Source organism: Telmatherina bonti (genome assembly GCF_933228915.1).
Source record: "Telmatherina bonti genome assembly, chromosome: 9".
Classification (NCBI taxonomy): domain Eukaryota; kingdom Metazoa; phylum Chordata; class Actinopteri; order Atheriniformes; family Telmatherinidae; genus Telmatherina; species Telmatherina bonti.
The window spans coordinates 6306741-6323266 of NC_136627.1; the positions used below are offsets into that span (position 1 = coordinate 6306741).

The window sequence follows — 16526 nt, forward strand, 5'->3', positions numbered from 1 at the left end:
CCTGACATGATTTTTTCTGCTTAATGCTGATGTTGTGACCCTTTTTAAAAAGACTGACAGTTTTTTGCTTGTTTAAGAAATGGGAAGCTGCTTGTTGCATCAGTTGTTGTTAAATAACTTGTTGCAGTTGAAAGAAAATCCCCCTGCAGGGATCTTCCTATGGGAGGCTCCAACCTGTTAGCTTAGTTAAATCCAGGTGATGACTTATTTTGGTCAAACAGTGTGTAGTTTGTTACCTTAAGTAGCCACGATGTATTCTGTCTGAGCTCGGTCACCTGAGAGAAAAAAAATAGTTGGTGAAACAACAAGAAACTCAACTTTTGAACTTGTACGAAAAATTCAGCAGATTTGGGGATTTACTAGGCTGGTAGTAGTCATAGAGTGTGACTGTAGCTGGTTTGAGGTTTTGCACCGGGACCTGCTGTACGAGCACCAGGCTGTGACTGACGTTTGCACCCTTAAAAAACTGAACAAACAGAAACTCAGATCACATCGCTGGTATTTGGTAACACATATGATTCAATGCTGTAAACTCTTCTCACCTCCTCAAAGTACAGCAGAACATGATCGTTCTTGTGTTCAACAAGGTTCACCTGCTGAGCTTGGCGAAGCTGTGAGGAGACATTCAGATACTGAGACATTATCGTCACTATGGGCGAAGAGAGCTGTTCCTTTGCTGTTCCTATAACGCCTGTGTTCAGGTAAAGTCACTGTAAAAACTTACATTTGTTAAAGACCTCAGGTCCGGCTCAAATCCAGAGGGCAGGTCGATCTTTAGGATCATCATGTTTGTATTGCTCTCTTTACCGCTGTATCTGTAAGGGAACATTGATCATATTATCTGATCAGCAAGTAAATAAGAAGTTAGGATAATGGTTGCTTTCTGTTCTGTTCTCTGTCAAGAAGATCCCACAGTGCTTCAGTAAGGTTGAGGTCCAGGCTCTGGAAGGATCTGTCCTCCATTGGACCTGTTGATGTCTGAGTTCTGGGAGGATGTGTCCCTCCACTGGACCTGTTGGGGTCCAGGTTCTGGGAGAATCTGTATCTTCATTGGACCTGTTGGGGTCCAGGTTCTGGGAGTATCTGTCTCTTCATTGTACCTGTTGAGGTCCGGGTTCTGGGAGGATCTGTCCCTCCATTTGACTCATCATGGTCGAGGTTCTGGGAGGATCCATCACTCCATCTGACGCTGAAGTCTGTGTTCTGGGGAGGATCCCTCTTTCAGACTGACTTATTGAGGCTCTGAGAAGGATCAGTCTCAGTCGGTCATGTTGAGGTCCAGGTTCTACATGAAGATTCATCCCTCAGTCTGACCACTTCTGGTCCAGGTTCTTAGGAGGTTCCTTTCCGTCACTGGACTCACCAAAGTCCAGGTTCTGAGGAGGATCCGCCCCTCCACCGGACCTGTTGAACTCCAAGTTCTGGGGAGGTTCCATCCATTATAAAGCTGATGACACCGCCGTGGTGGGACCCTGTCCCACAACAACGAGTCCCTCTGGAGATAGAACTGAAAGTGGACTTGAGGCTCTGATGTGGAAAACGTTCAATACCTGGAACTGATAATCTAACAAGATCCGTCATGGTCTCACCTGATCAGCACCACGACGTAAAGACGACTGAGAGACTTTAAGCTCCCACTCAGAGTGCTCAGTGACTTTATCTGCACCACTCAGAGTGCAGAGCATCACCTGGATGGGAAACTGTCCAAAACAAGGGTTCTTGCTCCCTAATAGGAGGACCATTCAGCTGAACAGACTATCAGAGCCTCCCTTCCCAATCTGCAAATATTCATGAAAAATATTGAAGATGGAGGCTGAAGAATCCTTAAACGGCCCTGCCAGACCTTGTTGCCACTGCTGTCAGGCTGATGACAAAGAGCTTCATTCCACAAGTCATTCACCTGCTAAAGCAGCATCACAGCTGAAATAATGCTCAATACCTGTTCATATACGTTCTATTTTTTATCAAATTTCAGGCAATCATTCTGTGTGGTTTCTCCACAAGCAGCAGGTAGAGAAACACATTAAACTGTAGATTACTATGTTTAATTGTGCACTTGTTCTGTCTCGTCTTGTCCTGTCCTACGTGATCAGTATACTCAAATGTTTTGAGAAAACACCAAGCTGAGACAAGTCTTCAGCTAAAAACTTGTTGGGAATTATCTTGTTTCCCAACTTAAGTTGTTATCATTTGCATTTCCCATTGATACAAAAAAATAATAGAAACAATGACACATCCTGGAAAAGGTAAACTGAAAGATCTTCCTTTTATAAGTTCCATCATGTGTCGACACAACACTGGTTAATCTGCTGAGCCTTTTCCTCAGTAATTCAAACATCAGCGACACAATAAACACACACACAAAAAAAGGATGCCTGAGTTATCCCGCTTATTGACCCCGTTATCCAGGAAGATGACTGTCCTCCCTGGTTATGGACGGACAGACGATCGAACGAATTATAATTGGAGTATAACAAACTGAATTGGACTGTAAAACCTAGAGATGATTTTGTTGTGAACCAGTTCTGTAAAAACTGAAATGAAAATAAACGATTCTCCTGAAAATGGATGATAAAGTAGAAAAAGTTGTGCAGAAAGCCGATTGATTAAAACCACCAAACATCCGTTCACCACCACTTAATACATTCTGGTGAACCTTCCTCGATCACATGTGTAGCATGAGAGATGATTACTTACAGTGACATGATCTGCAGGGAGACTTTGAGCCTCTTGCTGGCAGAGACGACCACTGGTCTGACTTCCAGCCTCAGGCTGGTGACATCGGAGGGCGTAGGGATGTTGTAGTGATGAGAAACCTGGAAACAAGTAACCCAGGATTACAGTTCCTTCTCTTAGAAAAGTTGTATTGTGATTGATTATGATTAAAAATAGTTATGACAAATGCATCCAGTTTCATCCGCTTATGATAACAGAAATAATCGTCAGTCTTCACGAGAACCTGGAAGATCACCGACCTGCACCGCAGCACATGCAGTTCCTTTCACTTCCAGGACGAGCTTTCCTTTCAGTTCCTGCAGCGTCTTCTCCTGGTAGAGCAGTTTGTTGAGCGGATTAACATCAAACGTCATCTGGCTTTTGGGAGACCGAACCATCACTGTGCTCGAACCCTCAGGACTGAACACCAGGGTGGAGTAAAGAGCCAGAGCCTGAAGAGCCACCACCGTGTCCTAAGAAGAAAATCCAAAATTAAATCACAGTTTAACTATAAAAACCAGCAGCACCAAAGTCAAAACGTTGATATTCCAGCTGTGTTCAGGACACATGTCACTACAATTCTCTGTAAGACCTTGGTGTGTTACTGGGAGGAAATATGTATAAATTTCATGTGGACTGATAAAGTGATTTTTGAAACCTAATTAGTCCAAAGTAAACGTTTTTGAGAATGTTGTGGAGAATTTCATGTTCTAGCTTAGGTATTCATATATTTCATAATCATTAGCATATATTCATCCCTGATAACTGCTTGGTAGGTTTGAAGAGGTGATGATGACTTAAGAATTTAAAGTGGAACTATTATGTGCATTTCAGGCTAATTTATTTTTTATTTCTGAGACCAGAAGGGCTGGGATTGATCGAGTTATTGTCACAAATGGCTTTATTTACTTCAGACCGACCCTCTCCGTAGGCTGTCAGATCAGCCTGCGGGCAAAACGAGTGGATTGAGACTCTTCCGCATTAAGCCCCGCCTCCCGCCACTGCACTACATCGGAAGCGCGCACCGCAACTGCTTTCACCGTCATTGTAACATCTCATACACAGAAGGATTAGGCTGATATGAACTCAATTAAAAAAAAAACAAAAAACTACAATGTCAACACATAGCATGCAGCCCTACATGTTGGAACCTGAATCAGAGCCTGAAAACGAAGTGGAAAACAGCAACCCACAGCAACGAATGCAGCAGGATGTCTCTCTTTGGTAAACTCACCAGCCATCGTTGGAAATAACTTTATCCCACGTTTTCCACCCGCCTGATGTATTTGTACATGCCCTTGTTAACCAGTAGAAGGTAACCAATCACCGAACCTTATCCCCCGGGACGTCACAAGGATTTCCAAGTAGAAAAAACTCTCTAAAACGAGGCGTTTTTCGTCACCATGGAAACCGAACGGAGAGAGTGCTGGAACTCAAACTCAAACTCAAACATGCGTTTAGGTGATAAAAAACAGCGCCGTTCACATGTCTGATGAGGATTCAACACTGTAACACTGTAGAAAGCTCAGAAAACTCCAAATACCATAATAGCACCCCTTTAAGCTTAGTTCACAGTATCTGCTTATTTGCCCTGACTGAGTAGATAATGGGTAGAGGCCCAGAGATGTCTGCATCCAGACATGTTGAATCTGATTAACTAGCACACTGGCTTCCCCCTTTTTACTACTAGAGAGTCAGAGGCCACGGAGCCATTAGGGAGAACATAATTTTGTGGTCAGTTCGACCCAACATATAGAATAACAACAAACCATTCAACATAGATTATGACATGCAATTAAAAGGGGGGTTTAGTTTAGGAATCATTGACAGCTACTTCAGACTTCTGCGTTGTCAGACCTCTGAACTGTTCTCTCCAAATTGCAATTTGTAATACTCTGTTCCTTCTTATTTTCTGTTCGATTTCTGTTTCTTTACTTGAAAACCAGACTCCTCATCATTGACAGACTTTTTTCCTCGACACGGATAACGGCTAATCAACTCTGAGATTATTTAAAAAAGAGCCACCATTTCACTGATTAGTAAAATATGATTGTAGCTGCTGATGCTATAAATAGTTGTAAAAGGTTGTAATGACGTTAAACAAGGGTCCATCCATCCATGATCCTAACCGCTCAATCTAATTAAGGGTCACGGGGAAGCTGGAGCCTATCCCAGCAGTCTTTGGGCAAAAGGCTGGGCACACCTTGGACAGCTCGCTAGTCCATCGCGGCGCCACACAGAGAAAAAACGTTAAACAAGGAGTTCTTGAATATCAGATCCTGTCAGAGGTGTTAAAATGATGATTTATGCTCAAAACTCAGAGCTTTCTGATCGTCTTCTGTGTTTATTTCAGCATGTTTTCAGTTAGCTTGGGGAAGTAAAGCCAGACCATAGACTGTATATATCTTAGCTGGGTTAGCTTGGTTAGCTTTTAGCTACAGGGCAGGTTGGAGTTTGATAGATGTTAATCATCCACCCCCACACTCAGAGTCTCCCTCTCAGCTCTACCTCTTACTGTCACCATCTTGGCACTGGCAGGACACTGACAGGAAGGCCACGGTAGAAACCGCCCAATGAGCTAACTGCAGCTTTTCAGAAACCACAGGTGACGGCACAAAGGATTCATCCATCTCAGGAGTCAACTCCAGTTCTTGAGGGCTACCAACAAGCAGGTTTTAATGGTGGTTTTACCTTTTCATTTGACACTTGATTCAAATAAAAACTTTTCATCTTCTGCACCTGCCTGTTAAAGATTTGGGTCAGGTGTGTTGCAGCAGGGAAACACTAAAACCTGCAGGATGGTAGCTCTTGAGGACTGGAGTTTTTGGTATTGACTCACTTTTGGATTTATGGCACTTTCACATGTAGGTGGGTAAACAGCACTTCTCACTCATCATCACTCTAACAAGCATGTCTCAGAGAGGCTGTGAAGCATGCACACTAAATCAATAATACCGCGCATGTGTAATTCATGATATGTAAACTGTGTTCAAAAATTTGTGCATCACTTTCTGTAGCTGTGATTATGTGTTCTTTGTATTCTGTGCACACAGGTTTGAACTTCATACTCATTTTGATTGTTTTGGTGTTCATGGTGGAGTGTGGATGGCAAAATAAGATTTTTACTAACTATACATGACAAAAAAAAAAAAAACTCCCTAAGGGTGCGTTCACATCAAGATAGTCTGCAAGACTCTGATTGGTGACTCAACTCAGTTGTAGGGGGGCGTATCCATGCAGACCGAGATAGCATTCACGCTGCACTTTGGTCAAACACACTAAACCTGTACAATAATATATCAACATTCCCACCAAAGGTGGCGCTGCGCTAATATTTACCAAAAGAGAGGACAAGACCCACGTGAACAGGAAAACTGTTGCAAGTTAAACATGTAGATGAAACCATTGCTTTTTTGGGTTTTTTATTTTGTCTTATGCAAGTATACTGCAGAAATACATGGCAACAATGGACAGTATGAACAACAGACGAGGAAGAGGACCCTTACCACTATCACTATCTATTTACCCAAAATGCAATGCTATGCCAAATGCAGGAAGTGACTTTTTTTGTAGTCCTCTTCCTGTATTTGGTCTGCTTGAAATGGACTGAATTCTGTGTTTGTAGCATAGATCGTAAATGAAAGATGGATGGAGCCTCTGGCGGTTAAAAGTGAAGCCTATGCGGAAGTGCATAAAACTGCAGTTCCCCCCTCATCCACTAGAGGCTTAAAACAGATCAAATCCCCATAGACTCCCATGTTAAAAAGATCAACTTCACAGCCGAAATAAACATGTTTACAGCCTGGTACAAAAATCCATTTTTGGTTTAATATGTGAGGTTCACCTTCATGACAACTGTGGGGGAAGTGAATTTTTTTCTAACTCTCCTGTTTATAAGTAATTTAATCTTGAAATTTGGCATATTTAGGGGCATATCCTTTTGATTGACAGGTACCTGATCTCCTGCTTCAAGTAAGAAGAACGTAGAACAACTGTGGTTTTTAGCCGGTTAACAACGTGACTTAGATTCAGCCCACTTACCTCCGTTAGCTGGTTAGCTCCTGTTATTTCCGGGTTAGCTCGGTGAGCTCTTAGCCACAGGCAGCTCGGAGTTCGCTCGATGTCAATCATCCACAGCCCCCCTCCGCCCCACCTCTTTGCCTTTTTTGTATTCTCCAGGTGTGACGACACGAATGACCCTGCCAAGATGGCGATGGTAGGAACCGCCCACCGAGCTTCAATTCAGCTCTTCAGAAACCTATGTGTGACGTCATGGACGCTGCACCCATCTCTTGATATACACTCTATGGTTTGTAGGTGGACCGAGTCCGCTTCTTTGCTCTGAATCAGAATTTGTTTGGCGCATTCACAGCTCCCCAAACAAAGCAAACTTTCCAAGCAAACAGACTCAGATTCGGATCAAAAAGGTGAATGTGAATGTCCCCTTAATTGCAATTCTGGAGTTGTGCCACTCACTGCAGGTCATCCCAGCTCTTCAACCAACTTCCTATCTCTCTACTGTTAATTGGCCACTGGAGCCAAAGATATTTATGTATATATTTGTATTTGGTGTTGTACCTGTGTGGAGAAGAAGCCTCCATAGTGGTTTTGCTGCCTTGTCAGCCACCTAACAATATTTGCAGAGTAGCCCAGGTCTTCAGCAGAAAGAGAGGTACTGAGTTTGGCCATCAGCACATAGGAGCTGATTTCCACTGACAGAGACTCTGATGTCTCTGATGCTGTCTGAGACCAGTGGATGAGACTTCCTGAAGACAACCAAAGACACAGTTGGAGTTAGATTCAGGAACTTGACTGATTTTCATAACATTAATGACTCACCTTCTCTTATAGCCACTCCATCAAGGTGCTGCAGAAGGTAAGAACGAGTCTTCATATCCCTTGCCAGTGCGAAGACATATGCCAGCAGAGCGGTAGTGTAGGTGTTACTGAGATCACTCATGGACTCTCTGAGGCATGACAAGCTCTTCTTCACCACAGGATCCTTTATAAGCCATAAGAGCTCAGTGTGATAAATATGATTTATACAGTGTCTGAGACAATTTTCATCACTTTATAGGAAAAACTGCTCAAAATCCAATTGAACACAATTTGATTCTTGTCTCTTAACGAATAACAGAGTAGAAGATTACACATCCACATGGTAATAAATGGAAAATATTAATAAAATACTAGGTCCTTTTTGTTACATTTTGTTTAAGGGACAAATGAAGACCTTATGTAAAAAAATCTAACTCTTATTTTCATAATTTTTTCATGGGTCGGATCTTAAAAGGTTAACAGTTTGAAGGACAACAGATTCTTCTTTTTTTCTTTCTTCTTTTTTTAAACTGCCACAGTTGCCTGGCAGACACACTGAATTGTGCCGTGAAGCAGAGCTGACTGGAAGAACCAATATGGAGGCAACGCAGACACGAAGTGGTGGTCCAGAGGGTTGATAGGAGGGACTGCACTGGACCCAGGTGAGGTGGGAGATGAAGCCAGGAAACTTTGACCCGCTCCAGATCAGTCCCTGGCTCTGCATGCAAAACTGCAGTAAAACAGCATCTCCATGATTTTTGTGGTCCTCGCAGATGTTTGGGGGTAGTTTCTTGTTGGACTCCAGATACTGCTGCTGCTTTTAATCCTTGGAAGCCTCTTGGAAAACAGTAATTTGTTAACCTGCTGGGTCCTGTTTTGGCCGCATTCTACCATGTTCCACTATAAACCGTATGGAGGATGGACTCACATGCAGGACTACAAGATGAGCAGGCAGGCGGATCAAGGTGTTTGGACAAACAGAAAGATGGGAGATTTGTGACTGATGTGATTCTAATTGATCGGGGAATTACAGTTACACACCTGATGAAAACTGTTCATCCCTGATGATTCAGTTTGACTGGACAGGAACATCTGCCAAGTCCACCAATGGTTCCAAATGTCCATTCGATGATGAATATTACACTTTTGCTTAGTTTTTGAAGAATATTTGGTGTAGACTTTTCACAATAAAAATGTGCACCTAACAGTAAAATCAGAGCAGTATCAGATTTTTGTCATTTACTTACATCTGTAGATATTTTCATCTCCAGGAAGGCAGCAGTGATGTAAGCACTGAGCGTGACTTCATCGGACACGCCACCCTGTGGTGACAGAGCATCACAGAAGCACAATCATTAATATTTCTGTGCTTATAAATACACAGACAGCAGACGATTATGGTGGATTTTTACCAGAGACTTTGACAGATCATTGCAGACATATTGGACTCTTGTACTTTGCCAGAAAATCATAATTATATTGTTGCGTGACGACCCTACGGGATTGATTGGTTTTGTTTTGCCCGTTTACTTGTTTTCTTTTCCCTTTGCAGGGTGGTGGGTGAAGCCCATCAGGCAAACGAGGAGCCCCTAGCAGGTCCTTATATGTCATCGCTTGTAGCTTGATGGTCCCCCTTCCTTCTTCCCTTCCTGCTTCCATTGGTGCTTTGGTTTTGTTTGGCACTTTGAGTTGTTTAATAATATATGTTTTCTTTTTGAAGGAGTTTAAAAATCTTGGGGTCTTGTTTATGAAGGAAGGAGCGTGAGATCAACAGGCGGATCAGTGCGGTGTCTGCAGTAATGCGGACTCTGCATCGGTCTGTCATGGTGAAGAAGGAGCTGAGCCAGAAGGTGAAGCTCTAGATTTACCAGTCAATCTACGCTCCTTCCCTCACCGATGTTTATGAGCTGTGGATTGAGACCCGAAAGAACAAGATCTTGCATGCAGGAGGCTGAAACAAGTTTCCTCTGCAGGGTGGCCGGGCTCTCACTTAGAGAGCCTGGCCACAGGGAGGAGAACAGAGTAGAGCCGCTGCTCCTCCGCATCGAGAGGAATCAGTTGAGGTGGCTCGGGCATCTGGTCAGGATGCCTCCTGGACGCCTCCCTGGTGAGGTGTTCCAGGCACGTCCCTCTGGGAGGAGACCCCGGGGAAGACCCAGGACACGCTGGAGTGATTATATCTCTTGGCTGGCCTGGGAACGCCTTGGGATCCCCCCTGCAGAGTTGGCAAATATGGCTGGGGAGAGGGAAGTCTGGGCTTCCCTGCTTAGGCTGCTGCCCCCACAACCTGACCCCAGATAAGCAGCAGAAGATGGATGGATGGATGTTTTATTGTTGGTTGTAACTCTGCATCGTATCACTCCTTTGTTATGGCTTTTGAGCGGGTCATGACAGTTAATCTGTTTAAATGAACATGGGATGAAATCGCTCTTCAGAAATGTGACCCATGGTAGTTTAGTTTCGGACCTTCTGATCCTGACTCTACCCTAAGCATTCATCTCTGTCTCAGTGCCTGACTAGAGTAATAACCAAACACCAGTTGTGTCTTCTCCAACTGGTGGTTTGATCAAAGGTTCTCTGCCTGGAAGGTGCTAGCTAAAATCTCTGCTCTGGTCTCAGCTCTTTACATCGATAACACTTCCTGTTACGTCTGGGTTTTTTTTTTTTATTTGTTTGTATCCACATTAGCCTGTAGAAGTTATCTACTGCTGTTCTTCTTGGGGTCCTTTTGTTAAATACATTTAATAGTTACATTTACATATGCACAACAACACATCCCTGTATAAAAAAGTCCATGAAGTCCATGCTAAAAAAAACCCTTGACAGAAAGAGAAGCAGACTGAGTACTGCTGTGGTCAGATGACTGAGGTATAAAGAAAAAAAGGCTAATCATTTTACCTTCATTCTGTTGTTGAAGAGTTTTCCTGACATTTCAAAACAGCCATTTGGCCTTTGTCTCTGTTGCAGCCAAGTCCTGGATTGTTGGATGGTTGTCGGGTCAATGTAGATGAAAGACTGAGCTTGGAAGAAAGACCTCAGGACAAAAGTAGTCAGCCTGAGGAAAACAACGCAAACATTTACTGACTTGTGATGCAGAGCAACATGTTACAGCACCAAACATGAGTTATAGCTAATGTATGTGAGCAAAAACTGTATGATGTTATATTCAGAATCAGAATCTGGAAAGAACCCACACATGTGTGCAAACTCCACACAGAAAGGCCACTGACTGAACCCCTCCCCAGCCAGGGATTGAACAAGTGACCTTCTTGCTGTGAGGCCACAGTGCTAACCACTGTGCCACTGTGCAGCCCTACTAATATATATATATAATGAAAAGGAAAAAAAAAAAATCTTCCTGGCCCCAGTAGGGCGGGTGGCTGTTCATCTCTCTCAAGCTCGGGTTCTCTACCAGAGTCCTGGGAGCTTGAGGGTCCTACGCAGTATCTTAGCTGTTCCTAGGACTGCGCTTCTGGACAGAGATATCTGATGTCTCACCAGGTATCTGTTGGAGCCACTTCTCCAGTGCTCTAATTACTATGGGTACTACTGTTGCTTTTCACCCTCCAGGCCTTCTCCAGTTCTGGATCTGGAAGTCCCAGAGGATCTTAGACCTCTCATTCTCCACCACCTTGGGAGTTTCCCACTAGGACCTAGGGGTCTCCAGTCCATATTCTGCACAGATGTTCCTGTACACTATGCCAGCTACTTGGTTATGGAGCTCCATGTATCCTTTGACTGCCAGTATCTTGCACCTGCTGTGAGGTGCTGGATTGTTTCAGGGGCTCCTTTGCATAGTCTGCACCTGGGATCCTGCCATCCCATGCCTGGGCTTTTCCTCCCATGATGGTTCTTCCATCTCGTGTTCCTCCAGACTCCATTATTTGAGACATTCACTAATGTCTCACTGATGTGTATATATATATATATATATATATATATATATATATATGATAAATACATAAAAAATATCTTTATCTCTATTTATCTTAAAGCTGATTCAAATAAAAGCGGTCAATCTTCGACCTTCATGAGGAGGTTTCTAAATGTTACTTTTTGGGTGTTTTTCACGGCCTGTTTTCATGTTGTTTTTCATAATCACCGTATTTCCTCTCTCTTAACACAGCTAAGTTAACAGCTACCAGCTAAAACAATTCCCCTCGTAATAACTGCACAGTGTTTTGAACCTATGCTTTATTGTGGATGTTTACATGTTGCATTGGATGTTTTACAGACTGCTATCTCTGTTCTGATTAAATCTCCGTTTCATTTGATGTCAGCTCCAGGCAGAATGGTTTCCTGTACTTTTCCAAGTAAATGAGACTGCAGTCTACTGATATCCATCTATTGCCTTTCTGCAGCTTATCTGGAGTCATGTTGCAGGGGCAGCAGGCTAAGCACGGAAGCCCAGACCTGCGTCTTCACAGCCACGTTTGCCAGCTTTTTCTGGCTTTCCCAGGCCAGCCGAGAAATATAATCCCTCCAGCGTGTGCTGAGGTGTCCTCCAGCAGGGATGTGCCAGGGACACCTCATCAGGAAAGCATCCAGGAGGCATCCTAACCAGATGCCCGATCCACCTCATGTGGCTTCTCTGTATGTGGAGGAGCAGCAGTTCTGCCTTGACTTCCTCCTTGATGACTTTTCACCCTGGGAGAGCCCAGCCACCCTGCGAAGGAACTCATTTCAGCCACTTCACACTCGGTTGCAAATAGCTCCAATTCGATCAAACGGCTAGATGAAGCCAACAAAACCACATCATCTGCAAAAAGAAGACACGGAATCCTGAGACCACCAATCCAGATCCCCTCAACACCGCAGCCTAGAATCTGTGACAAAGAGTAGCCTGAGAGGAGTCCAACCCGCCAACCTATCTACCTAAAATAACGACTAAATGTTTTTCACACAACTCTCCTGAAAAAGAAACAGGCTCCATTAAAATGAATAACATTAATATATCTTTTTCTAGGATTTGAGTCATGCCTTCCACATCTTCAACATAAACCAGATTTCATGATTTTGATGTAAATATTTCACCAGGTGTTCCCCGGTCCTGATCCAAACGTGCTGTACGCCCCTTCATTATCTTTGTAGGTCAGTTGTCTCTGGTAACCTAGGCAACAACAGAACAGCATCAGCATCACAGCACTGATGCACACTGTAAAACTTGGTCGAACTATAATTATTTTTTCAGTATTCTGAGTGAAGTTGTTGATCTGTAACCTGTGGATGTGAAGACGTCACTGAACAGCTGAAAGACTCACCGCTGGTCAGGAAGTTGGTGGCCTTCTCTGTGATGGCTGGAGTCAGCTGCTGTGTGTTCTTCAGGTAATGGAGGATGTAGATGTTGGGGGCCAGGAGAGCCATGTTCTGCTCTCCACATCCGTACGGCATACTCAGCAGTCCTTCCAGGTTCTTCAGGGCCCGGCCGAGGATGTCGCCTGGACAAAAACACAGAATCTCTAAATCTGAACATGTAAATAACAACATGTCTGACTGACTGGTGTCTCTAAACTCTCACAGGGAGTGTCTGTCAGTCTGACTGTGTTTTCCATGTGATGGACTGGGCTATACTGTGACTCTGGACTAAAAGCAACTGGGACAGACAGGATTTCATAGTATAGATGGATGTTTCTATAATTCTACAAGAAATAAATCTAAACCACCACCATTGTGTTTCAACTCATATACATCTCTGCTGACGCCATAACTCCTCTCCTGTGTTAACCCGTGTAAAAGAAATATTCATACATTCATGTTTTTACAAGTGCATCACACAGTATTATGCTTATGTTACTCCCTCTAAAAACTGATCCTGCATGTCCACATTTCGGCCATCCTTTAACCACCCCCTGAGCCCCAGCAGAGCCTCAGACTAAAACCTGAGACATCCTCCACGAGAAGTGAAAACCTTCTCGTTCTCAAGGCCCCGAGAAGAAAATGACGTCATTTTGTGCTCAAAGACGTGATTGAAAATGGGCCTGGACACATCAGGCTGGCAGAACTTTCTCCTTGTGGGGCTCCGAGACGTATCGTGTGATTGGTTGGATATTTGAGGTGGGCATATTTGACATGGAAAATCATGAAGTGGAAAGTTGCTGCTTCTGCATTTTTCCTGTTGCAGGTAAAACTGATTGTTTTGATAAAACAGCTGATTGGTGTGGAGAAAAAGTACAAACATTTTAACATGTGGCATTAAAACACACACACATACACACACTCAAAAATAGAGGTACCAGCTTGTACCTAAAAAGGTACAAATGCTTGTCGCTGGGGGTGTACTCTTTTGAGAGACATTTCTGTACCCTTCAGTTCTGGTCTATTTTTGTACCTCAACCTCACCTTATCAAGTTATGTTTTTTTTTATGTTTTTCACAGCATTAGGCCTGGTCCATGCAACTTAGCAATATTATCTTATCTTTAATCTAGAAATAATCTTCAAAAACTAAAATACTGACCAGACGTACACTTAGTTTGCAGCATCTGACCTTCATTGTCTGGTGTAGTAAATGACTGTTAAGTAGTACTACTGTCATCACTCAACTCTGCTCTAGTTTGTAACATTACAGCCATTAACATTACATTTTTCAATGCTGCAGGTTCCCTTATGGTCAAAATGGTACAAATTTGTACTTTATGTCACTTTGAACCCTTTTTCGTACTCTGGAAGGTGTGCTTCTGGTCTCTTAAAGACCAGTATTGTACTTTTGAGAGAACATTTCTTTAAAATGTACCTATAGGTACTGTTAAGAAGACAGGACTCTATTAGGACTATTTGTGGTTGCATTGTACCTTGGGTGCAGTTTTCAGACCGACCACCAGAGGGCGTGGCCGCTAGTGAGCTAAAATGTGAAATAATTGTTTTTTATTAGTTTGGTCCTAAGCTACGGGGATGGTGGCATGTTCTTTTGTGGGTTTTTATTTTAAGTGTGCGTCCATGAGACAGGTGGGTGTCTTACAGTGCGACATAAAAGGTTCTACATAAGTTTAATGGTTTTATGATTATGCTGTAAGCTTTATTTCTTGATTATTCCTGTTAGCACCAAAGCTAATGTGTAAGCTAACCACGACTGTCCGGCAGACTTCGTACATATAGTATTTGATTGTGTATACCTCTTCATATCCAACATCAGTACCGACTCCTTTCTGATGGCATTGAGAAGGTTTATCTCTCGACGTGGAAAACCCGCTGAGATACTTTGTGACCAGGGCACTAATTTCCGAGGTGGAGATTGCGAACTACGGGAAGCCTTCAATGCCCTGCATCCATCTCTACAAACCCGACTAGCAGAGTACCAGCTGAAGTTCTGCTTCAATCCTCTCAGTGCTCCTCACTTCAGTGGGTCCTGGGAGCGGGAGATTAGATCGATTAAAGCCGCTTTAACATCAACACTGGGTTGTCAGGTTGTAACAGCTGAAGTCCTTCAGACGGTGTTGGTGGAGATCGAAGGCATCCTCAACTCAAAGCCATTAGGGTATGTCTCATCAGACCTGGCTGACCCTGACCCCGTCACCCCAAACCTATTACTCATGGGGCGGCTTGATCCCTCGCTTCCCCAGGTGGCATATCATGATTCTGAGCTGATTGGACGCCGGCATTGGCGGACGTGTCAAGTGCTGAGTGACCGCTTCTGGATACAGGTTTTGCGCCACTACTTGCCAACCCTGCAGACCAGGTCCAAGTGGCAAAGGGACACATCTCCAATTCAGGTGGGTACTGTCGTTATGATAGTAGACCCACAACTCCCAAGAGCCTCCTGGCCTGTTGGAGAAGTCAGAAAAGTCTTTCCAGGAACTGATGGCTTGATCCGCTCAGCTTGCATCAAGTTGAAAGACCGCACCTATGTACGTCCTGTTAGTCGTCTCATCCGACTCCCTGCAGTTCCAGAACAAGACGGACAATGAATACTACCTTCAAACTTGCTGAAGCAAGTTTGGGGCGGCTGTGTTAAGAAGATGGGACTCTATTAGGACTATTTGTGGTTGCATTGTACCTTGGGTGCAGTTTTCAGACCGACCACCAGATTGTGTATACCTCTTCATATGGGTGGAATAGCCCACTATGTTAGATTTGTACATGGTGCCAGACATCAGGAATGTGCTCAATCTTATTTCGGAATTCTGAATGGACCCAGGCAATTAGTGGTGATTACTTTGAGGCCTATCCAGTGCCTTTAAGCAGAGCATGGCTGCTTCTTTATGTTGGAATTGACCTGCATTATTTCTGTTTATAATTTGGTTGTGATTTTATCATCTGTGAAGTTTGTATTACTAGTCTCATATCTTCTTTATTATGTGTGTTACAGAACCACACGCATACACACCCACACATGTATGTACCATTTAGTATGTGAACCATGGCTGGGAATAAAAGAGCCTAAAGGATTCCCCTGGATTTTTTTTCTTGCATTTTAACTGATGCACACTCCGCGATCACAACAACACTGAACCAGATCAGCGTAGGAAAGTCCCCAATACAGGTACAGAAATGTCCTTATCTTGTACCTCTATTTTTGAGAGTGCAGACCCAGCCTTGTGCACAATCCGTCCTGCTGCGGACAAAGTTTCTTGTTCAATATAAAATAAAAGGGTTCATTGCACACCATGCGATGGACTGGCGAGCTGTCCAGGGTGTACCCCGCCTTTCGCCCAAAGACTACTGGGATAGGCTCCAGCTTCCCTGAAGCGACTCTGAATTGGATTCAGCAGTTAGGAAAATGAATGAAATGAATGAAAATGGATGGATGGGTTCATTGCATATGAAGCAGACATCACCAGCCGCAGTGATCACTCCCCACTGCAAATGAAGCTTCTCTTGGAGTATGAATGAACCAGATGAAAAATAATTTTTCTCATGTTCTTGCGAACTCGAGAGCAAGAACAAAGATCTCGCTTCTTTTGGAGGATGTAACGAGCTTTAGTTAGAGACTGTGTGGCTATGCTTATTTGTACAAGTTAAAATAAAACTCTCTCTTTTCTGCTCATGCAGACTCTTG

The 16526-nt window shown here is 43.6% G+C and overlaps 1 protein-coding gene across 1 annotated transcript in view; it reads right to left on the bottom strand.

Moving 5' to 3' along the window:
- Positions 1-237: 237 nt before the first annotated feature.
- The window catches only part of LOC306760684 (alpha-2-macroglobulin-like protein 1), a gene marked incomplete at both ends in the record, with an annotated part of 43057 nt that continues 26768 nt past the window's right edge, over positions 238-16526 (bottom strand). The window contains 12 exons of the mRNA XM_079246649.1: positions 238-275; positions 361-466; positions 543-611; positions 725-815; positions 2698-2816; positions 2976-3188; positions 7294-7481; positions 7555-7717; positions 8781-8855; positions 10432-10588; positions 12568-12643; positions 12795-12971. Of these exons, the coding sequence (XP_079102775.1) occupies positions 238-275; positions 361-466; positions 543-611; positions 725-815; positions 2698-2816; positions 2976-3188; positions 7294-7481; positions 7555-7717; positions 8781-8855; positions 10432-10588; positions 12568-12643; positions 12795-12971 (1472 nt within the window). The remainder of the gene's footprint in view (positions 276-360; positions 467-542; positions 612-724; positions 816-2697; positions 2817-2975; positions 3189-7293; positions 7482-7554; positions 7718-8780; positions 8856-10431; positions 10589-12567; positions 12644-12794; positions 12972-16526) is intronic.